General features: G+C 36.0%; 1 protein-coding gene across 1 annotated transcript; it reads left to right on the forward strand.

Annotated features, from left to right (window-relative positions):
* Nucleotides 1–2,862: 2,862 nt before the first annotated feature.
* Nucleotides 2,863–23,365, forward strand: LOC121383280 (glutamate--cysteine ligase regulatory subunit-like). The gene is made up of 7 exons (XM_041513199.1): nt 2,863–3,045; nt 8,960–9,025; nt 9,988–10,069; nt 11,391–11,450; nt 14,991–15,187; nt 21,068–21,182; nt 22,717–23,365. The coding sequence occupies exons 1-7, from the start codon at nt 2,932–2,934 to the stop codon at nt 22,893–22,895; spliced, it is 813 nt and encodes a 270-aa protein (XP_041369133.1). The 5' UTR covers nt 2,863–2,931; the 3' UTR covers nt 22,896–23,365.
* Nucleotides 23,366–25,247: the final 1,882 nt, after the last annotated feature.

Below are 25,247 nucleotides of genomic sequence, written 5' to 3' on the forward strand. Positions count from 1 at the left end.
GCAACAGAAATGTTTTGGAATCTTTTAAATTCCACCCTGAATTAACTTTTAAGTTTTTAAAACACTTTGATTTCTATACGTTTTAAAATATACTTACCTTGATATTTATATTATATTTACCTTTTCTGACTCCCAATAGCTGATGAGTATTTTTGTGCTGAGATGTCGACAGTCCAAAATTTTATGTATTGTATTGTGACGTTAATTGTTCCAGAATCCATACTACTCTCACAACATAAAAATAATTCTAGGTAAATAGGCTAACAAAGGTTTCTTGTATTTAAAAAAAATACCATTTGGGGGTCATTCAAATATTACGTAACGCTCGAGGGTGTATATCCAAACGTTATGTAGCGTTATGTACTGAACACTTGTTTTTTAATTACTAACATTATTTGTTGCTTTTTTTTTTTCTTCTTCCATAAACACTCTGTTGTGGTAAAAATTAAAAAAAAATTAACGTAGGTAGTTATAGCTAGACGTATACATTCAATTACAATTATAAATCGATATGAAATATTTTCCCAAATCGCAAAACAGAACGTCAAAATTATATTACACCCATCACATGGGGTGTGGGAGGTGTCTCCAAGCGTTACTTTACGTAGTATTTTGAAGGGTATATGGTCTAACGTTACGGAGGGGTGGGGGGAGAGGATGTATAAGTTTACAAAAATTAGCGTTACTAATATTTGAACGTCACTGCTGGGACGGCCAAAATAAAGCCGTAATTGTACCTGCAATTTCGCCTTTGGTCTCTGTGTACTGCTTATCAATAATTACTAGATCAGTTCAGGTGAAACTGCTAATATTGGCTGTTTTAAAAGCTAAACATTTTGCCTTCAAGAGGCTCGTAGGAACGATATCTGGAGTGTGTGTGTGTGTGTGGGGGGGGGGGGGGTCACAGCCTTCATAGTGTGTATGTATGTATATATATATATATATATATATATATATATATATATATATACTAAAAGGCAAAAGTTACTGTGACAAACAAAAGACAAAGATAATTGATGATAAGTTTTTACTGCCGTGTATGAAACGTTATAACATGGAAAGAAAATGTCCGAAGGTATGGAAACGAGCAATAGTCCATGAAAAGGGCGCACCTGCCATATGCAAATGAGCCACATCACTAGAGGGGGTCCACAGTGAAGTTCACACAGTCAGTAGCACGGATGTCGTAGATGCGTAGACGTCATCGGACTGTCCACGCTTATACACCTCTGTTGCCAGGGGTTATACAGGCTGTGAGGGTTGCTGGCTGGAACCTGTTTCGCAGATGCGTGGTTCGGATCCATGCGTCTTGGCGAGGGGTTGTCACGAGTGGTCGGCCGCCACGGGAATGGTCCCTGACCTCGTTCTTCTGTTGATATCGTTGCCACAAGTGCCATATGGTGTTTCTGTGGACGTTGAATTGACGTGCGACGTCACGTTGCGAGGTCCCATATTCAAGCATCCCTATGACTCGCCTTCTGTCATTTTCACGGAGGCGTGGCATGACGAAATTGCATCAAACAGTTCACTAATAGTGTTTTTCTGACTTCTGGAGGCTGCACAGAGTGGCAGTGATTTGCGACTGAATGTCTGGCCTTTTATGGTGAACACTGGACATGATTTCTCCCGAATATTCCATGTTTCTGGCACAAAGCATGCAATCGCTGCAACAACGCTTGGTTGCATTTCTTTGAGCTGTTTCATGCACATTTTCTCTAGTTTACATCCATAAATCCATTCACAAATTTACTACTCCAAACAATCAATGTTACAATAACTTTTGCCTTTGAGTACACACACATACACACATGTAATTCACATGGAGCAGAGGAGAGGTTCGATTCCGACCTCCCTCCTCTTATGCACACGTGCCCGCATAATATGCGCTAGATTCATTAAAAAGTGATCATCCCTTGCAACTACATGTAATTGGTTTCCCTCTCTCATGACCATTTCCACTCTTTAACCCACGACGGCTCTGACACAGCAATATTAACGGTATGACATAGCAAAAAAAACAACAATGCCAATATTATTTACATTAAACAAACTCCACACAGTGATAAAGAAAAGAAAAACCTCGCCAGAAACTGCTGAGTCATATACATGTATAACGCGATTCTTCTTCATAACATGGGCGCCAAAGCGTATCCTGGGTTGAATGAATGGCTGGTTGGATCGATCGATCAATCATTTCCGATATAGGAATAATATATAGGAACATGAACAATAATATCAAATTGCAAGAAACAAAACAAAAACACATCACACGCATATGTATACCCCTTGGGCCAGGCAAAACCCCCCATTAAAATGGAGGCTGGTACAGACCTACAGCCCGGGTATGTAATTTTTTCTCCTCCACCATAAACAGGGCCGTACCCTCCGGGGGGGGGGGGCAGGGGGCAGCTGCCCCCCCCCCAGAATCTTGTCCTTTTTTTTTTTTTTTTATATATCTCCAGTAATAGCATAGAAATGTTTAATCTTTATAGTATGTTAAAAATTATTTATAAAATTTAGTGCCCCCCCCCCCCCATGGATTTTGGTCAGGGTACGGCCCTGATAAAGATATTTTTGACTATGTACAGATTAAAATTTAAAGGTAATAATTTAAGGATATACTTGTGTGATTTCTCGTTAAATATATTAAATTTTTCCGCCGGAGTTCTGTATTTTGAACTTAAAATCTAGTTTAGAAACATCGGTCAGGGAAATTAAAAAAAAAATATCAGTAAATGTAGTAACTTTTTTTTACCTAGTATACTAGTACTATAGCAGTATAACATTACGCAATAATGGCGTTAACGCCGTATGGAGTATTAAAATGACTCACACGTTCTTTTATAATTGATACGCCTTTGCTACATTATAAACAGACGTATTATTTAAGCAGACGATCTGTCTAGTGCACCTTGGAGAGTAAAAACAAAAATGGTAGACGTTATACCAGTGTTCCCCAAAGCTGGAAGCATTTTTGTGTATACTGGCAACATTGTAAACTGGAACAGACTGAAAAGAAAACCAACCCAAAGCTCAACAGAAGAGGTAAATTGATTCATCTTCTCTTGTCATTGCCAATATACATGTTTATGATGGTTTTTTTTAATTCACTGACAGTCACACTGTTGTGTAGCCCGAGTACTCTGACTGTAAGAGAGCTAGACGGACATTTGGACATAAACACGCTCTCATTACAGTCAGAGACCAACCTATGTCTTTTTTTGGCAATTCCTGACTACCAAACGGTAGGCAACGAGTCCCGCTCTAATACCACAAGAATCCTATGTTTGACGTCAAATACCTTTACATCAATCATTTTCGAGTTAAGTGATAACAAAAAATCCACATATTAATCACTAATACACATACTACAGAAAGAAACCCGACAGCACCCACATTCAGCTACGCTTCGTGACACTCCGTCGCAACAATTACAAAGCTCGGCGATCTATTTCGAGACTGGGCGATTCCGCCTTGTGCAGCAGTTACAGGGGTCGTCTCATAAGAGGAGGCAGTACGTAGCACATACTTTTGCCGTATCCTGTCGATAACACCCCAAATGTATCCTTCAAATTCAAAATGGAATCAATAATGTGTAATTGTTTTGGTTTAATGACGTAATGAAATCCAAATTCATCCAAAACGGCATTAGCCAACTCTTCCATGTTGTAACTTCGCTTCATATGAGACGGCCCCTGTAACGGCTGCACAAGGCGGAATCGCCCAGTGCGCGATCACGTGGTCTACGTCTCGAAATAGATCGCAGAGCTTTGCAATTGTTGCGACGGAGTGTCACGAAGCGTAGCTGAATGTGGGTGCTGTCGGGTTTCTTTCTGTAGTAAGTGTATTAGTGATTAATATGTGGATTTTTTTGTATCACTTAACTCGAAAATGATTGATGTAAAGGTATTTGACGTCAAACATAGGATTGTTGTGGTATTTGAGCGGGACTCGTTGCCTACCGTTTGGTAGTCAGGAATTGCCAAAAAAAGACATAGGTTGGTCTCTGACTGTAATGAGAGCGTGTTTATGTCCAAATGTCAGTCTAGCTCTCTTACAGTCAGAGTACTTGGGCTAATAGTCTTAGAGAGGAAACCCGTCAAATTTTCCATTTGTAGAAATTATCCTTGTTTAATCGAAAACTGTACGACTAAGAGGAAATGACTGGTGCGCATGCTCAGTCATGTCAGGCTATCAATTTAATGACATTAAAGGGACATTCCCAAGTTTGCTGCATTGTAAGATGTTTCCGATTAATAAAATAGTTCTACGATTAAACTTACATCTTAAATATAGTATCTTGTTTAGAATATCAGTGTCTGTATATTCAATGTGTTTCTGGTCGTCTTAATATTTGTAAGAAGTCAAAACTGGATTTTGTCTTCAATAATTTCGTACGTACGAAAAAGTATTTTGTATGAAATAAAATGAAATTTAACCTAGTACAAATACTAGAACGACCAAAAACATGTTTAATATACAGCCACTAATATTTTATGAAGAAAAATATATTTGATATATAACTACAGTCGTTAAAAAGTCTTTGTTAGTTGATAACATCTTAAAAATTGCAGCAAACTCAGGAATGTACCTTTAATGTTTACCTTGTCAGGCATCGAAATAAGTCCAGAATGGTCGTTCAGGTCACTGAGAAAAAAATTTAAACTTTAAAAATGTCAACATTAACGGTAGTTTCATTTCCGAATATAAACCACGCAATAAATTCCGGACTTTCACCGTTAATTTTCTCATATGAATTGCATCAATGTTCACCTGAACTTGTGCAATTGCAAGCAATTTCGGCAATCCACATTTAAGCAGTGCCCACTAGATAAATTTACTTCTGGATTTCGTTTCTTGTACCGATGTTCCTGCGCACCGATACAGTTTCAGAATTATTATTATCTTTCATTGTTTTTTGATAAAATAAGAGAAAATAGAAACTAGAACACTTTTATTTTCGTCAATTTATTTATTAATTTGTTCAGTTATTAAATATGATTCACATACTTGTAAAGAATTACATGTAATACATTAAGAACAGTAGTAAGATACAGAATGAATCATAAATATACTCTTCAAAAAAAGAAACGCAAAAGGGTACAAATGGGTTATAACTCCGATTTTATGTTTCCTACCGGTTCATGCTTTGTGAATATAAGGTCATTACATGTACCAAACACATTCCCACGGTTACATTCGATAAAACGCAGCTACTGTACAATAAAGTTCCAAAATGTGAATATTCGCAAAAACGCAGCCACGTGCAAACCATGTCACCACTGCACGTGCGTTGTCTGCACGTGCAACATGAACACCGACAGTATAAAAGTGCAGGGTGTTAGCTTGCCTGGCCTCTGTATCTGGCCGACAGTTGACAATCCAGGACATGCCACGTCTCAGTGAACCGCAGAGAAACAATGCCATCATCCGACTAGACGCAGGCGAATCCAGAACGGCCGTTGCCAGGGCATTCCATGTGTCCCCAAGCACCATCTCCAGACTGTGGGACCGTTACCAGCAACATGGATCAACACGTGACCTCCCTAGATCCGGTCGACCACGGGTCACTACCCCCGGGCAGGACCGCTACATCCGGGTACGCCACCTTCGGGAACGATTGACTACTGCCACCTCCACAGCCACAGCAATACCAGGTTTGCGCAGGATATCCGACCAGACCGTACGGAACCGCCTACGTGAGGTAGGAATTCGTGCCAGACGTCCAGTTCGAGGTGTCATCTTAACACCACAACACCGTCGACTCCGACTGCAGTGGTGCCAGATTCATCGACAATGGCCTCAACTGCGATGGAGACAGGTGTGGTTCAGTGACGAGTCCCGATTTCTGCTCCGACGTCATGATGGAAGATGTCGCGTGTATAGGCGTCGTGGTGAACGTTATGCGGCAAACTGCGTGCAGGAAGTGGACAGATTCGGCGGGGGTAGTGTCATGGTGTGGGCAGCCATCTCACACACTGGCAGAACTGACCTGGTCCACGTGCAGGGCAACCTGAATGCACAGGGCTACATTGACCAGATCCTCCGGCCACACATCGTTCCAGTTATGGCCAACGCCAACGCAGTGTTCCAACATGACAACGCCAGGCCTCACACAGCACGTCTCACAACGGCTTTCCTACAGAACAACAACATTAATGTCCTTCCTTGGCCATCGACATCACCGGATTTGAACCCAATTGAGCATCTATGGGACGAGTTGGACTGACGCCTCCGACAGCGACAACCACAGCCCCAGACCCTGCCCGAGCTGGCAGCAGCCTTGCAGGCCGAGTGGGCCACCATCCCCCGGGACGTCATCCGTACTCTGGTTGCTTCAATGGGCAGGCGGTGCCAGGCAGTTGTCAACACACGCGGAGGCCACACCCGGTATTGACTCCAGATGACCTTGACCTTGGTGGTGTGTCCTATCACTTACTCACAATGGACTAGAGAGAATTGTGAACAATCCTGCAACATTTGGTAATTATCGGACTCACCATTCAATAATTAAATCAATTCTCCAAATGTTACGACAATGTCGTTTTGCGTTTCTTCTTTTGAAGAGTATATATGTATACTACAATAATCATCTGGCACACATGTACAGTAAGGGTGTTAAAAGTAGTAGTAACAGGAATTCAATTCTAACTTAGATATAGTTGTGGTAACCGTTACCAAGCTATATTTTGTGTAGCCCGAGTACTCTGACTGTAAGAGAGCTTGACGGACATTTGGACATAAATACGCTCTCATTACAGTCAGAGACCAAGCTATGTATTTTTTTGGCAATTGCTAACAACCAAAAAGTTGTTAAAGATTTCCGCTCTAATACCACAAAAATCCTATGTCAGACGTCAAATAAATTTACATCGACCATTTTCAAGTTACTTGATAAAAAAAAAAATCAGATATTAATCACTAATACATACACTACAGAAAGAAACCCGACAGCACTCACATTCAGCTAAGCTTTGGCAAACTCTGGACAGCAGAATTCTAAGTTTGTCGACCTATATCGTGACGTTGTGTCACATGATCGCCCACTCAGCCATTCCGTCTTCCAGGGGCCGTCTCAAAATGACAAGTGCCTGACAATCACAAAAAAAAGTTTGTTTTGTGTAATGACACCACTAGAGCACATTGATTCATTAATCATCGGCTATTGGATGTCAAATATTTGGTAATTTTATCATAGTGTTAGAGAGGAAACCTGCTACATTTTATCATTAGTAGCAGACATTACAAAATACCCTGAAGTAAAATAATATGGTTTTCGATTTCATACGATTTTCGACAATTGTGCATATATACCAGGGCCTTGGATATACCAGTTGTATACCAGAAATAGCCCAGTAGGCCCACTGACGGGGATCGATCCTAGAATGACTGCACATCAGGTGAGCTTATTACCACTGGGCTACGTCCTGCCCCTTTACTTAAAAGTGTTAACTTCAATAACCGAAATGCTTTGGCACATCCGTTGTAGGCATAGCATTTCAATTATTGAAATTAGTCTCAATGTCAGTCATAGCTCAGTAATTTGCATATTTTTAATAAATTGTTTTTCTGTTACATTGTTGTTATTGGGGTTTTTGTACCTACTCCGTTATGTTTAAGTCCTTGTGAGTGTTTTGTACAATAAATTGAATTGAATAGCTCCACTGTCCTCATACCATATCCTTTTTATATCTGAGGATAGGGTTAGAGCTCTTCAGATACATCTGCCATTAGTCCAAGTTATCTGCCGTTCGAGAGCTAGATGAACATTTGAATAGTTATGATTGATCTCTCAGCCAGAGATAACTATATAGCGAAAACACGGAATGATTGCCAGGTAGGCAACGATTCCTGCTCTAATACAACAATAGCCCTATGTTTGACATTAAATACCATTACATTGATAATTTTTGTCAAGTTTGCTGATAATAAATATTTGACATATTAATCACTACATGAAGAAACCTGTTATGGTGTTAGTACCCATGTATTTAACCGGAACAGTATTAAAAAGAAACTAAAGGAGAGAAAGGAAAGGGGCAGTGGAATAACAAAGCGAACACTCCAAGCCTTTAAAACAAATTGGGGAAAAAAACGTATGGTTTGTATAATATTTAATATGTACCTGTACATGTAGTCAGATTGGTAGCAGGAAGAGTATGGAGTATTGTAAACTAGCAGGACTAAAAATTGCGAGAACAATAAGTTTCGTTCATGCATCACTCGGGCAAATTTTGTTTTGCATAACCCATTGTTTGTTTGCATATTAAATTTGGAACATCATTAACATGGCCAATAAGGGTTATGCAAAAACAAAATGGTTTGCTTGAATTATTTTTGCATAAACCTTAAATGAGTTATGACAATTTTCAATTATCAAAAGCCCAAACCTTTTGACTACAGGTGTCTGATTTCTTGTAGCATTTGTACTAGTTACTTGCTAACAATAGTATACATATAACATTAATATTATGAAATAACGTGACAGTTTTTTAAAGCTAAGTACCACACGTTGTAACCCTATTTTCAATTGTTTTTAATAGGATAAGGTTTGAGGATTCTCACAATTACGCTTAATTATAACCAAAATGGTATATATTTTTGGTCATATTTGAAATTAGTTGTCACTAACTGCATAAATAAATAAAGATCATGACAACTTCAACTATTTTTTTAAGTTGCTGTTGGTTTTGTGTTCGAGTTTCCTTTAATGTGTTTAAATTATTTATTATTTATTTATTATTTTTAATATAGGGCTAATATTAATATTTAAAAAAAACATCTACTGTAATTGGTATTTGTTTAGTTTTTTCACCTTGTAACCCATGAAAGCAAAAGTTGTTTTGCTTTGAAAGCCGTCTCATTTTAGGATACAATAGTTCATTCATTATTCTCAATATTTTTGACATTTTTGTGTTTGAATGTGTACTTTTATTTTTATACTCTGTTTCTATTTCAGCTAAAGGAATGTATTACCGAAACATTGAGTAAATATTTGTCTGTATCAGACGCAAAGGAGCTGCAGGTAAGAAATCATTACCTGGTAATATAACTCAACAAAATAATATTAAACATATTAAAGATAGAATAAAATGGGAATGACATTATTATTTCCATACCATTAAAGAAACTGCATAATGTCAAACTTGTTATAGCAGTCACCTGTTCTGCAGTTACCTGCCGTAAGCGGTCACTTTTTTTCATCCCAAATGACTTTTAATGTATATAATTGCATTCAAAATAAGCAGTCACCTGACTAGCATTGCCAACGGCAACCTAAATTGGATCCCAACTACTAAAATACCTTATTAAGAGGCAACAGTTTACTGGCAAATGTTTACTGTTCTATGAAAGGGTTATTTAAAAACTACAGCGACAAGGTGCAGCAAATGAGTAATCTTTACACTTTCACAGATTCTAGAAGGCCTACCCATTCAGTCCGACATCTCCACTGTGTATTAATTAGGAAATTGTGATTATGGACATTCCACTGGAATGCATCTAGTTGCTATTGGGCAAAACTTGACATTTGTAGATTCAAAGCAAAAACAAATGTTAAACTGTTTGTGTTTTAAACTGTTGAATATAAATGTAATTTTAGTATACAGCAGACTTAGTTTGTATTTTAAACTATTGAATACAAATGTGATTGTAGTATACAGCAGACTTGGTTTGTGCTTTAAACTACTGAATACAAATGTGATTGTAGTATACAGCAGACTTAGTTTGTGTTTTAAACTACTGAATATGAATGTTATTTCAATACACTACATACATAGCTTGTGTTATAAACTAGTTACTACTGAATGTGAATGTGATTTCAGTACACAACAGACTTAGTTCAACTATAGACTGAATATGAATGTGATTTCAGTATAAAACAAGCTTAGATTGTGTTATAAATTAGTTACTACTGCATATGAACATGTTTTTAGTATTCAACACTTAGTTTGTGTTTTAAACTTTTGAATATGAATGTGATTTCAGTACACAACAGACTTAGTGTGTGTGAACTCTGGCTTCAAGGAAAGCCTTCCTGCCGATGAAAGAGGAGACTTGAAAGTGACAGGTTTGCATGTTTTTGTTTCATTTGAATGTGTTAATCACATGGAGTGGGAATTAGGGAGAGACACCTTAATTATTATTTTATCCCTGTTATGTGAATGTGCTTTTAGTGCACAACATACTATTTTTATGGTTCTAAACTGTTGAATATGTCATTTAAAAAGTTTAATAAAAATCTCCCTCATACTCTATCCTTGGTCTGTCCTATACAAATAAATATAAATATTAAAACGTTGAGTTGGTTTACAGCTTACATTATCTTTATTTGAAGGACGACTAAACCTTTTTTCTTTTCTTTTGTATTTTAAAAGATTGCCTGATTCATACCGTATATCTTCGCCTGTAAGTCGATCTCGGCTATAAGTCGAGTCCCTAATTTCAAGCCCTGAAAACTTATTTTTTTATTAACCCGTTTATAAGTCGACCCATGAAAGACAACTTATAAATATTGAAGTTTTTCTTATTTTCAGCACATGAGAAGAATAATGTACAATATTTGAACAAAAGAAAATTATTTTACAAACTTCGGTTTTCACGTTTTGTACATCGCAAACAAGTAACAGCATCAAAACGAAATGTTCCCTTAGTAGATAGTGAAAGCTGTTTGGCTGTTACCGTATGGCACTGTACAGCATGGTTTTGTGCACAGACAACAACTTTATTTATAAACACTGACAACAGATCACTACAATAAAACTGAAAGTATCAGTTAATCGCATGTTTTGCCGCCATATTAATACATGTAAGGAGGATAACTCTGGAAAGTACACTGGTTTTTATGTATGTCCCTATTGCTCTAGTGAACTGCAGATATATCGGTCTAAGCTGTTTTAAGGGTCAGCTCAGTAATATTCATGAACTTTTCAATGATGAAGTTAATCACCGACAAAACATTGTTTGAACAACCATTAATGCCAGTGACCAGATTTCAAAATAAACTCGGGCAACAGGTAGTTAGTAATAATTGTTTACATTTTCGCTATTAGTGATGACTGTTATTTTAACTAAGTGGACTGTTCTATTGGCATGTGAGTGAGATCGCATGCCTTTTTGCATAACCAAAACCATTTTAATGCCAAAAAAAAAAGGTTACAAAAAAATAAATGTGTCAAATTAACATATTTGAGTATAAATACAGGGCATACTTCAACAATAAAACTGGTAAAATAATCCCCAAAACAGTAATATTTTTGGGTAAAAATTTTTTACCCTCTTATAAGTCGACCCCCCAAGTTATAAAATAATTTTTGGGTGAAAAAAATTCGACTTATAGGTGAAGATATACGGTAACTAATAAAATACATCTTTTTGGGTTTATTTTTCAGCCAAATTACTTTTCTGTGTTGACCAGCCAGTTGAAGTAATTACAGAAGCTGTGGAAAAAGGTAAAGATTGTAGATGAACCAGTATCATATGAAAAATCTAAAATACGATTAAATTGTGTTTGTGAACAGATTTTAAACACTTTTATTGGGGGGGGGGGGGGGGGGGGGGGGTGGAAACTGCAGAATTTTTTTAACTTTTTGCTTTCAAAAGTTAATACTGGCTGTCAAAGTGCTCAATTTCCGTATACATGAAAGGTACTTCCATTGCCATTCTGTATTCATTTATTAAAAAAAGCAAATACTGTAAATCATGAAATTAATGTGAGCAAGTAATTAATGCGAAAAATGCGGCAAACACATCGACGCAATAATAACTTGACGCATTTTGTTTAGTCTCATTCCCAATTCAAAAAATGTGCAGGATTTTACTATAATACTTCTAAATAAAATAAAACTTTTATAATATAAAGATGAAACAAAATACAAAAACAATTTTTGTTAAACGTCTTTTTGTGAATACTTCAAGAATCTTTGTTTTGTTTCGATGTTGCCATTCTATTTTCACTTTCCTGGAATATCATAGCAGTTATATAATACAGTGATGTTCCAAATGTTTTGTTTTTGAAAAGCTCATTTTGCGATGTGAGTATTTTTCAAATTTTCTTACACTTGTGGATTACTGTATACATTTAAACTGTTTTGAACATTTGTAAAATTATAATCAACAAATTTTATTACTAAATATATTCCTTTAAAAATGAAACAGTAAAAAATTATATAACCATAACCAACAATCCGTGCGTATTTCTTCAAACCATTTGGCTCAACTCTATACATGGCATTTAATTTAGGCTGGTCGCAAGTTGTCACTGTTGCAATATATCGCATTTGTTAACGTCTATTCCTGTGCTGTGCATCAAGTGTATAAAATCAGTCTAAAACATTTGTTAGAATAATACGTCTGCGTTCGCGTGAAATATTGTACCATGTAATAGCGATCTGTTTACCTTTTCTTCCTACTGGTGGATTAATTAGAAGCAATCACCACACAAAAGTGCGAGGCATACCTTTCAAGCCGCACACCCTAGTTCCATCCAGTGAAAATAAATTATAATTTGGTTAATCTACAAACCTGTAACACACTTAGATCACGTTTTTATCAAATGGAGTGAAAAAGCAGGTTTTATATCGATAAATACCATGGGAATCCCCATGTCCCAATTGCTTGAAATAATTTTGAAAGTTAGTATTCTGATGTCACCGGTAGATGTCGCTCGAAGCACAACAATGCCTACGTCACGACAAATTTCACAGACTTGGGGTGCGTTCGTTTCACTTCTCCTGGACATGTTCCAACTGTTCTGTCCTGGTTGTATCCCCTCTCCAGATATCGTAAGACTTAGCAAAATTATTGGTTTTAAGGGTTTGTAACGTTTTGTACTTGTCTGAACTTTATTGTTACTGAAAATGTTCATGAACTGTGAAGAAAAATCGCACAAATGAACAACAACAAATCGGATGTTGATTGCGCGAACCGTGCACGAGAAAACAAACCGAACCAAAATGATAACGGTCACGTGATATACCAACGTCTGTGACATTGAAATGGAAATATCCCCTCTAAAAATAGATTGGACCTCGCTTGCTTAACGTTTTTTTTTCGACAACACGTCTTGTGAAAAAATGCAAAAAATGCATTTCGTGGTATTACAAACATCAGGATTACCAAAAAGCACTTCAGGTGAATGGAAATGTGTATTCTAAATAATAAAATGTAAGTAAAGTGCAATTTTATTTGTGAAAAATGGGGTTTAATAGCGAAAAACAACGCCGTAAAGGTTAACAAATAAACGTAACTAGGGTGTGTCCCTTTAACAATAAGGTGTAGTTATACTAATTACACTACTTTAAGTAATTAGGGCTTCGTGGTCGACCCACCATGCGATTAGCTTCAGGTTATGTAGTAGCTGTGAAAACAACTACCAGAGTTCGACAAATCCGCTAGCCCGATGCCCGTGGCTAGTGGTTTTTAAGTTCGGGCTAGTGAGAAACGCAAAACCACTAGCCCTGAGGGCTAGTGGTTTCCACCCCCCTCCTTATCGCTCGATCGTGGGTGTTTTTTTTTCTTTTTCTCTCGGTTGAAATTTTGTTTAATAAATTTGATTGTGACGTTTGTCATTGAATAATATCAACAGCGCAATCAGTATATAATAATAGTCCACTTGAACTAGGTCTGCAAACTGCAGTAACATGCTATCTCTACATTGCCAGTTACAGCATGCATTGTTTACTTTTCCCTTTCAAGTTTCTGGCACAGAAAATAAATCTAATGACATGCGTGTTTTGATTGGTTGGACACGTCACATGGTAGTTAATCTCGCACATATGTTTTAGGCTAAGAACTTGGAAATCACCAATCGCGACGACAGTTTAATCTCAATCAAGTAAACCCCAGTCATGCTTTGAATTTCAGTGTTTGTTTTATTTACCTATTGTTTTCTAATATAAAACTTCGCTGACAACAAATTACTTTAATGGTAACCGCACATGCAATGACTCTGCTTTGCCTATTAACATGTAGTGGTCTGGATAAGATAATGCATCACAGCTGCCGATACAAGATGATACCTTTTTGGTTCATCAATTAACAACGGATTAGATGTCGCCGTTATATTCTTTTGATATCGGTCTAACACGGGATAATGCCCTGTATTTGAGCAATTGACATCACCGTTCCTGGCGACATAAATAGTAGGGCCCTAAATGTAGGGCCCTACCGAATACACTGAAACATCTATTACCGTGTGTCACACTGTCGTACCCTCATTTAAATTTAATTATTTTGATAGTGGTTTTAGATAGCAACCATGAGTTTGCTCAATTATTTTGTCCCCGGGGGGAGAGCAAAAGCGAAAACGTAACAATGACGATGGATCACACTTGACAAAAAACCAAACGTACAACACGACAAAAAACTGAAAGTTACAACATGATTTAAGTGTTTGTTTTATTTTACTGTTATACTCGTAAATGTGTAATGTTACAACACTTCAGTTATAATTGATCAGGAATTTGGGCTAGTGTGTTATCTTGGTGGGCTAGTGGTTTTCACAAACCCACTAGCCCTGTGGCTAGTGACTTTTCAAAATATTTGTCATACTCTGCAACTACTGACTTCTTTTAACATGAAAGATGACGCCCAAACAATATAATAACAACACAACTGTGGTTTTTATGTGATGTGGACTTTTGCCCGACGCATTAATAAAAATACACATTTTTGTTCACTCATGTACGGACGCAATAATATCATGACGTATTAATTACATGATTTACAGTACTTGTACCGGCACATATTTTTATGGCTTGGCCAATTAGATGTTCTTAAGGTACAGAGTGTTCATTAGCAGGCTACAGGCAGCTTTTTGTCACCTGTTTGAAATGCTTACAATTATACACATAGTTATGTTCAGTAGATATAGCCGCCTACTTTTTGAACACCCTAGTAATGATAAAAGTAACAAAGCTACTGATAGCATTTTTTTAGTGGAATAATATACTGTTAACATAGTTTAACATTTGCCATCATTTTTGTTGCAGTTTTAACAGACTTGGATATTTCCTTTATTGAAACATTACTTTTGGCTTTTCCTGAAATGCAAGAAAAGATAGATGTCGATCAGATCAGACCATACTGGGAAGTGCTCGAAGATTTGGTGGCTCAGGAAAGAGTTCTCTCCATTGGAACATGTGACCTGGACAAGGGTAGCTTAGAAGAGTTATATGAGTGGGCTAAGGTGTGATTTTTGTGTGTGTCCTGTCTGTCTGTCGGAATTGATTACTTTGGTTTCAAACACTTTGTTTTCTTTTAAATGTAAAAAAGAAATAACTCTGATCTACACTTATGTTTCATGGTTGTTTGTGTTTTATGCCTAAATGATTGAAATATAATTTGTTGTATATAAGTCAGACCTGTCAACCTTTAGTCAAGAGAAAGCAGGAGGTGTGTGTTGAAAAACCAGGAGATTTTGTCAAAAAGCAGGAGATTTTTGTAATGCACACAAGTTAACCCAAAATCGCATGTTTTTTTTATATGAACACTACAATATGTCATATATACTTGTTAACCTTAGATCTTGGCATTACAAAAACAAAACAAAAATTAATTAATTAAAAAACAAAAAATATATATATTATATTATTTTATTTTTTAAGTTTAAATATTATTATGATTTAATACATATTTAAAAAAAAACCCCTCTTTTATCTAAAGCTGTTAAGAACACTAACAAGAAATTAAAAAAAATTAAGTAGTACATTTACGGTATTACACTTACACTTGTAATGAAATTTACTTTTCGGGTCCCAATCTGGGGACCATGGGTTCGGCTACCCCTTTCGGTTGTAGACTTTTGTTGGTACTAAAAGTTAATAATTCTCTAGAAGGCTGAAATTACTATAAACCAGACCAACTTGGCTAGCACAGAAAACCCAAACTAACAAATAAACAGATTACACATTTATTCGAGGGAGTACAAACAAATAACAAATATGTATGGTAGTCCTCCAAGATCCATATATGAATTGACTACCACTAAATAAATAAATGTACACCCACGTATCCATACAAATAAATATTTATATTTAGGGACATGTATGAATGTGTCATGGATAATCCCGACAAAGAATATTCGCGGAATTAAATTTACATCTGCAGGACAGCACACACCAAATAATTAGGCTCTACACCTTACACGATTACCCATCCATGCCGGTGTACACGAACTCCGTTAAATCATATATATTGGACAGCCCCCTTCAAAGCAATTTTTAACCAAAACACCCTATTAAAGTAGTCGTTAATCCATATAATTAGGACTCGCTTATTCGGAATGGGGTTACAAACCATCGACAATGACGAAGACCGCTTATTAAAATCAACGAGATCCTAATATAATCAGGTTTAATTTATTCAGACGGGTCGTCTGTTCTCTAACTCAGCCAAAACGATTAAGCGGACAGTTCGTGCACGGTAAAAACATGGAATTACATATGAGACAATTACACCTTACACGTAACACAGGTCATTGCCTGACTCGCTTTACGTAGTTAATTTATAATTTTAATAACCGAAACTTATAAGATATACATTGGTTAAACGTATGTATAAATGGGCAGACAGCTAGGAATGGAAGCAAACATGTTTACATATATATGAAACAAAAAACAACACAGCACACAAAAACTAACCTCACAGAAAAACAACCCGAGCGCAAGTGGGGATGAATAACGTGCGTCGAAAAATAATCTAACTTGACCAACCTGATTGGTTGATTCAGTCAGGCCACACTCTTGCACGGACTTCTGCCGACAACATTTAAAACGGTTGCACGACACTTATTGTATTATCCCTCGTAGCAATGAGAAAATTACGTTCCTGATATTCATAAGTGAGTAAAGTTAGATCATGCTGTTAATGTAATTAGTAAGAGATATAATCAGAATCTTAACTGAATATAATAACCAAGGAAAATATGAAAAGATAGACTGAAAACCAGGAACGCTACACACTGTTACAGGTTATGTTACATCATCATTTGTGGTTTGTGTACCTGAGTACCTAAGACAAATATATATAAATCTTATAAATTAATATTCAGTTTTTACTATAATGAGGAACAGTGGCGTGTTACTTATTTAAAATCATTATAACAATGTAATAAACATTGTATTTCCAATAATCATAAGTAAAACCTCATTACCGACATCACGTGAAATATACCGGAATTATATCCATTTCCGTGAGTAACTTTATGTCAAACACAACAATTATTAATTGTACAAAAATAATATCTTGAAGTGTACTCTTGTTACCAACATTTTACTGCACAAACATAGAAAATTACCCAAGACAAGTATTGTTTATATAGCTAATTGGTCTTTTCGTCGTCTTGCTATGATGTGTGATTTTAACATCGTGTGTATCACTGTCAACTCTGGGCCAGAATCTGGCACTTCAGTAGGCGTGCAACGATACGATCAAAACCGTATTGCGATATATTGCGATACGACAAACCGTATTGCAGTATGTATTGCGATATATATCTGATATTTATGGATTTGTTTAATGAAGGCAGAAGCGAAACAAATCCAATTGTGTAAATTTAACATAATGAAATAAATAATAAATGAAAGGAATAAAATGTATGAAGTTTAATTACCATATATATATATATATATATATATATAACATACGAGTATTATGCACTGTTTCCAGAAAGTTAATAACAGATAACACCGTTGGGACGTTTGACAGCTTGAGAGAACACTAGGGAACATTTTTGTACTCTACTAGGTCCTACCTTTAATTACCGGTACCGGCCTCGGTGGCGTCGTGGCAGGCCATCGGTCTACAGGCTGGTAGGTACTGGATTCGGATCCCAGTCGAGGCATGGAATTTTTAATCCAGATACCGACTCCAAACCCTGAGTGAGTGCTCCGCAAGGCTCAATGGGTAGGTATAAACCACTTGCACCGACCAGTGATCCATAACTGGTTCAACAAAGGCCATGGTTTGTGCTATCCTGTCTGTGGGAAGTGCAAATAAAAGATCCCTTGCTGCCAATCGGAAGAGTAGCCCATGTAGTGGCGACAGCGGGTTTCCTCTCAAAATCTGTGTGGTCCTTAACCATATGTCTGACGCCATATAACCGTAAATAAAATGTGTTGAGTGCATCGTTAAATAAAACATTTCTTTCTTTCTTTCTTAATTACCGGTAGGTTTCCCCCACGTTTCGTCCAGACAAAAATCGTGAAACAAAACCAAAACCAACATTACAATGACAAATATTCCACATACTAGACGGTCACCTACATGTGTATATCGAGGGGCGGGACGTAGCCCAGTGGTAAAGTGTTCGCTTGATGCGCGGCCGGTCTAGGATCGATCCTCGTTGGTGGGCCCATTGGTCTATTTCTCGTTCCAGCCAGTGCTCAACAACTGGTGTAACAAAGGCCGTGGTATGTACTACCCTGCATGTGGGATGGTGCATATAAAATATCCCTTGCTGCTAATCGAAAAGAGTAGCCCATGAAGTGGCGACAGCGGGTTTCCTTTCTCATCATCTGTGTGATCCGTAACCATGTCTGACGCCATATAACCGTAAATACAATGTGTTGAGTGCGTCGTTAAATAAAACATTTCCTTCCTTCCTATATTTCATCGGCCTCGGTGGCGTCGTGGTTAGGCCACGATTGGAAGCCAGTTTCGAAAATGATATATTATTATGATAAGACTTCGGAATTTGTTGACTTAGATTTTAAGATAGCACATAACATTATATTCACATATTCCAAATTATTCAACATACGGTAAAGTAGCATCTAGCCAATATCCTGTTTGTTTTAAACAAGAAGAAGATGTGTGTCATTTAGTGTTGTATTGTGATGAACTTATGATTTAATTTATATTTTTCATGAAATATGTAGTTATATGTTTAAGGATAATCTTTTGTCTTTAGAATTGTTTAAAAAAAATATTGCTTTTTGGGTGTTACTTCAAAATACAAAATTGCTCAATTGAATTCATCAATGCTTTGCTCTCAATATATAGAATATCAGTTTTCAAGAGACGTTTAATAGCGGAATCAAGGGATATAAATATTAATATTGTTAAGTTTTTTAAGCATTATATGCATCAGAACTTCTTAATACTTTTAAATCAATATCGCTTTAAAAATAGATATTCTGCATTTATTAATAAATATATTAAAAATAATATTTTTCTTGATCTAAATAATGATGAATTAGTTTTTAAATACCCACTTGAAAACTGATATTTATATTTAGTATTTTTCTTTAAAATGTCATAGTATCTTATAACATCAATATCCCTCAACGTTCTTTTAATGTTTGCGTGTGTTTGTGTGTGTTTGTGTGAATGTGTGTGAGTTCGTAATAAATATGTGAGTGCTTCTATGCAAAAGTATATGTGTGAATCTTTTTATTATTTTTATTTGTACATTTTATTGAGTTTCACAAATAAAACGAAAAAAAAAAAAGGCCATCGGTCTACAGGCTGGTAAGTAATGGGTTCGGATCCCAGTCGATCCCTGAGTGAGTGCTCCGCAAGGCTCAATGGGTGTAAACCTCTTGCACCGACCAGTGATCCATAGCTGGTTCAACAAAGTTCATGGTTTGTGCTATCCTGCCTGTGGGAAGCGCAAATAAAAGATTCCTTGCTGCCTGTCGTAAAAGAGTAGCCTATGTGGTGACAGCGGGTTTCCTCTAAAAACAGTGTCAGAATGACCATATGTTTGACGTCCAATAGCCGATGATAAGATAAAAAAAATCAATGTGTTCTAGTGGCGTCGTTAAATAAAACAAACTTTACTTTACTTTTCCTTCCTATATGGACTTCGATATGATCTCCCAGGCTAAAAAGCATGTACTTTTTCGCTGCTGCCAGTTCGTGTCATCGCTAAGTTAAAGTCACCGCGTAAACAGACGAGTGGTATGCATGGTTATTTCCACACTTTCTGTTTGTTTGTCAAATAAGATACAAGAAAACAATAACGTGTAAAAATCGTGATACACAAAACTGTATCGCGGTTCGTATCGAGCTGATGAAACATCGCGATATACCGGTATACCGGTTTATCGTTGCAGCACTACATTTCAGATTCGTCATAGTTGCATGTTTGACAATTCAGAGGCGTTATTAGGACTAAATTGGATAGTTTCATATATGGCAACACTGAATGTCAATACACAGCCTGTGGAATCAGTGGCAACACGCTTCGTAGCCATTATGATGACAACAAACATAATAACCCGTCAGTTTATAAACTCCATGTGCTTTTTTAACAATATATCTCACTTCGGCAAACGTTAAACAGTCGGGATGATTCGGCTTGTTACATGTTCGGGAATCAAAATTAGCTGTTTTCCCGAATGAAAAAAATGGTGGAGTTACTTCCCATATGTTATTTTAGCAAAAGTAGATAGATTGTTTTTTTAAGCTTACAAAAATGTCATTTAACAGGAGTTTTTGTCTCCTGCGCAGATTTGCAGGAGGTTTGGTCAAATACCAAGAGACTCCCGTGGAATCCGAGAGGGTTGACAGGTCTGATATAAGTTATTATACTGAACATTTAAACAGTTTTCAAGGAAGATGAGAGTATGTTTTCAACATTTTGTTTTCTCCACTTGTCTGTCGTCTTATTGATATTCTGTGTTTTATAGAGTCAGAATAAGACGAGAATAATGATATTGCTATGTTCGAGTACTCAAATGCTCGTGGAGACCCTGGATGACAATGCGGTCTTCGCCAGGAAAGGCAAATGATCACTCATGCTCCCTTTCACACTTCGTCGGAAAGTTTTACAAGAGTGATAAAATTGATTGCCTTGCAATAGAATTTTAAATAAAATATATTTGAAACTTCATGTGATTACTCACCTAGCACCATTTCAGGAGAGTTACCTTCAGCTCACCTTGATTTTGCTCATTGCGAAGACCGACACTGACGCAGGGCTCGAATTTAATGACGACAAAGACGGCAATTGCCGTCGTTGAGATATAAATTGCTGCAGGTAGAGACCATTCTTAAGTTCAAGCCCTGCTGACATTGTTGTTGAAGCGCTACATATGAATGAAGCTGTTGCTTCTTGTTACAGGTGAAGCCGTGCACGAACCAGGTGAATTTGGCATCATGCTGTGTCATGCCACAGGACCTCACAGAGTTTGCCAAGGCCAACGATATTCAGCTGCTTACCCATAGTGACCCTCCTGGTTAGTGGGTTTTTATTTACTTCAAGATTAAGGCACAAATTGTATCGGGCAAGTTTAGTCTGTGGGAAGTGGAGTTTTTAACAAGGGTCAGGTCATGCTCTCTTGAAAAATATATTTAAAAAAAATAAAATTTGCATGGAGCAGGCTTTGTTCCAACCCCCGAAACCCCTACTCTGCATATGCACCTAAGATTCGACCGTATGTGTTTTGGATCACATTTCCTTCTTAGTGTATTCATACATTTTACATCAAATGTGTTTGTGTAAAAACTTAAAAAAGCGTGTCTTGTTTTGTTTTTATATCTGAACATAGTTTCAGCACATAGTTAAAATATTTGTCTGAAATATAGTACTCTAGGAATTATTTCAGAACATAATCACTTTGTTTTAATGGATTTTAGTTTTAAATTGTTTATTTTATTAATTGATATCTTAGATTTTATAAAAATATATAAATTGTTTTAAAAAATAACAAAATATTTCATATGTTAGAGAATGAATTTTGTGTTGTGCATATTTTAAAGTCTGGGTGGATGTGAAATGAGGAATTAATTAAGCTCAGGCTAAGCATTAATTACATTAAAAAAAACCCAGCATAACAGAAACTATAACTTGGAAAAAAACTAGCCAGATTAGCAAAAATATGAAACTCAATAATAACATAAATTTGGTTATTACCCGCCTGCAACTAAGTACCTGTATGATATCTTATTTAACCTTTAGACTACTGGATTAATTTTTAACAAAAACCACGTTGAGTGGGTACAAGTTTATAATTTTTACTCACATATATTCACTTAAATGTTTTATAAAAACATGAAATAAAGTTCATATATTAATCGGTAAGTATTATTTTCGTGTTTTTTTTTTTGTAATTTTTATTATTTTAGATCGGCTAATGGTGATTAAAATTAGGCAAAAAATCGAAAAAGTTGCGTTTACTTACGGGCATTTGTGGCCAGCTGTCCAGTATTTATGTCCATTATTCCCGATAACAGTGGTTTTCTGACCAGAATATTTTTTTTAAACCCGAACTAAGATTCATATTGCAATATTTGGTAATTTTCGTTCTTGGTAAAACGATCAAATTTATTATCAAATTAGCTGTCACAATCAGCTATCGATCCCTGAAAATGACCGCGACGTGTGGCCATTGTTGTCAAGTGAAAATACTTGCCGAAAACCACTTCAAACTCAAAATTTCAAGGTATTTTCAATTGAAAAAATCAAAACAAAAGCCACCATTTTGAAAAAAATTCTTTTTCTTTAATTATATTTCCGTTTCCGGTGAGTGTCGTGCAAAACGGCGGGAAATATGAATTGGGGAATGCACTGTATACAGTGTACAGTATATCGACTGACGTGATGTCGGGCGAGATATTTCGCCTGCAGTAGTCAGAAGGTTAAATATTATCCTAAAAGGTAAAAAATATTTGGAGATCAGAATTTCAGTAATGCTGCATAATTTCAATAATGAGGGAATGTCAGGCTGGTTTTTATTAGTATAATTATTAATGTTTTGGTATTTATTTCAGAATTCATGCCTGCAGACGTTCTCCAGGAAGCAATAAAATCATGTACAACAGAAAAAGACAGTTTTGGCTGGATTCCACAGTGGGCATTGAGATACTCCGTCATTGTCAAGTGTCGGGGAATCATCAGAAACAAGGGATACATTTTTAAAGCAGAAAGAAACATCAAAAAGAGATATTGAAACCAGACTTTTTTTTCCCTTTCTTTTTCTTTTTGTAAAAAAACTATTTATTGTTCATTTTGTTCTGTAAAGTAGCATTGCAGACTTGTTAGGTTATTACTTTATAACTGTATATTTCAGGCCTGGGGGAAAGTAAAAAGTCAAATCAAGATTACCTATAATGGTGTGATCTGAATCTTTCTCCAATGTGATTATTATTTAAAAAAAAAAAAAAAAAACCCTACTTTTACAGTTATCAATCAATATTTTGGTGTTTTATTTCTCAGAATTGTTAAAAAAATTACTGTAAGACAAGCAGTGATAATTGCCCAACATATTTCATTTTGGGTGGGGTTTTTCTGATATTTAACTATGTATCCGGTTTATTTAAATAGAAATAGTGTTTGGTTTAATTAAAATGGTTGGAATTAAATATAAATTGATTGTGTTAATACACAAAAAAGACTTGCATATTAAATTTTTTAGATATGTTTTCTTAGTCTAGATTGATTTAGTATTCTGTCCAAGAGGATTCATCTGTATAGTTATTATTTTATTGTGTTTACAAAACAGTTTATCTTATCACACTTAGCATTTCTAGATGACAGGGAAGTCTATGATTTATCAGGATTGTTAAAATCCCTGTCTCACAATCTGCCAAATGGATCATCTCAGTATTGAAACATATGTTTTGTCACAGTGCTTGATTGTAGTTGATACCATTAATACATGCCCATCTTTTTGACTGAGGACATGTTAAGAACATTTCAGCATAAAAAATGCTTTAGTAAATATGGATGTAAAAAAATGTGTAGTCCACATTTTAAATTTAAAACAGCTTTGTAAATATGTAATATTATCTTAGTACAGTGAAACCTCTCAAGACCGGACCCTCTGTAAACCGGAATTCCCTCAAAACCAGACGTTTTACAGAGTCTCTTCCTAAACACCAGGTCATAACTTAACCTCTCTAAACCAGATCCCTAAAAATCCTGGACATTTGTCTTGGTCCCAAGGGTGTCCGGTTTAGAGGGGTTTCACTGTACATTGTTTTTCTTTTCCTTTCAAAAAATATTTTATTGTTAAATATTTTTATAAATAAGGGCAGTAATACAAAATTTTCCAAAAACAACTACTGTAATAATCAACTGATGTGATTATTATAAAAATCAATATTTACTCTTCAAATAAAACATGATTCAATAATGCATTTTCATGTAGTATTCCCATTTGATTGGTTGCCTTTATGTCAGTCACACTTTGACCATTTCATAGAATGTCATCCATTTGTGTCTGAATAATTTACAATTTAACACATTCCATAATAAGTGACAAAATCATTGTTAATTGATATTGTTGGTGATTGTTTAGAATATAAGATGTTCATCATGGTCTCTGAATGAGACTTTAAAAACAAAAATGGCTGCACATGCTGTACTCTTAACAGATGCGTGTGCAGGAATATTAGCATGGAGGGTCTTAACTGGCGAGCAAAGTTTATAGAAGGGGGAGGATCGAGTCATGTTCCCCAGAAAATAGATTGGAGAAAAAAATGTGCTTTAGTCAATCACTGAAACCCACTATCTGCACACACACCTGCTTAATATAAATCCAACATCCCATTACCTTTGGTGAATCCATAGGTATACATGGCTGCAATCTAATTAAAATTAGCTTCACTATTACATGTGGATCTAACAGCAGCCAGTTGGAGCTCATATCCACCAATCAAAACCTTACTTGCAGAATCATGCCAGTGATTTGAAAATAATTTGAAAATATTCCGAATTATCCTGAGGGTATATGTTTCATGTGAATTACGAATGCCTTATTTAGATCAGTAGAACTAATTTTAATCAGATTGCCAACAACACTGCGTGGTCTCCAATGTCCAGGTAACATTTCATCTGTAAATAGTAATTTAAATATTGACCAATCACACTTCGCCTTTTATAACATTATTTGGGAGCATACAAATTCAAAAAATATTGGGCGAGTCTATTTTAGTGGCCGCAGTACAGCAAACCATACCAATACGTACAGGATGGGTTATCAGTCTTTAATTTTACATTTAAAATTATTTATTTATTTATAAAAAACCCCAACTAAATCAGTCTTCAGTTTTACATTTAAAATTATTTATTTTATAAAATAAAACATGTTTTACGGCATTCGTAATTCACACGAAACATGTTGTATACCCTCAGGATAATTCGGAATATTTTCAAATCACTGGCATGATTCTGCAAGTAAGGTTTTGATTGGTGGAAATGAGCTACAACTGGCTGCTGTTAGATCCACATGTAATAGTGGAGCTAATTTTAATTAGATTGACATGGCTGCTGAAAAACGTAACATTTGAGCAAATATGTG

The sequence above is a fragment of the Gigantopelta aegis genome, chromosome 10 (assembly GCF_016097555.1).
Source record: "Gigantopelta aegis isolate Gae_Host chromosome 10, Gae_host_genome, whole genome shotgun sequence".
In the NCBI taxonomy this organism is placed as follows: domain Eukaryota; kingdom Metazoa; phylum Mollusca; class Gastropoda; order Neomphalida; family Peltospiridae; genus Gigantopelta; species Gigantopelta aegis.

Coding starts and splice junctions, on each gene's coding strand:
- LOC121383280 (XM_041513199.1), top strand. CDS start 2,932: ATGGTAGACGTTATACCAGTGTTCCCCAAAGCTGGAAGCATTTTTGTG. Junction 3,046..8,959: donor CCCAAAGCTCAACAGAAGAG/GTAAATTGATTC, acceptor TTTCTATTTCAG/CTAAAGGAATGTATTACCGA. Junction 15,188..21,067: donor AGTTATATGAGTGGGCTAAG/GTGTGATTTTTG, acceptor TTCTTGTTACAG/GTGAAGCCGTGCACGAACCA.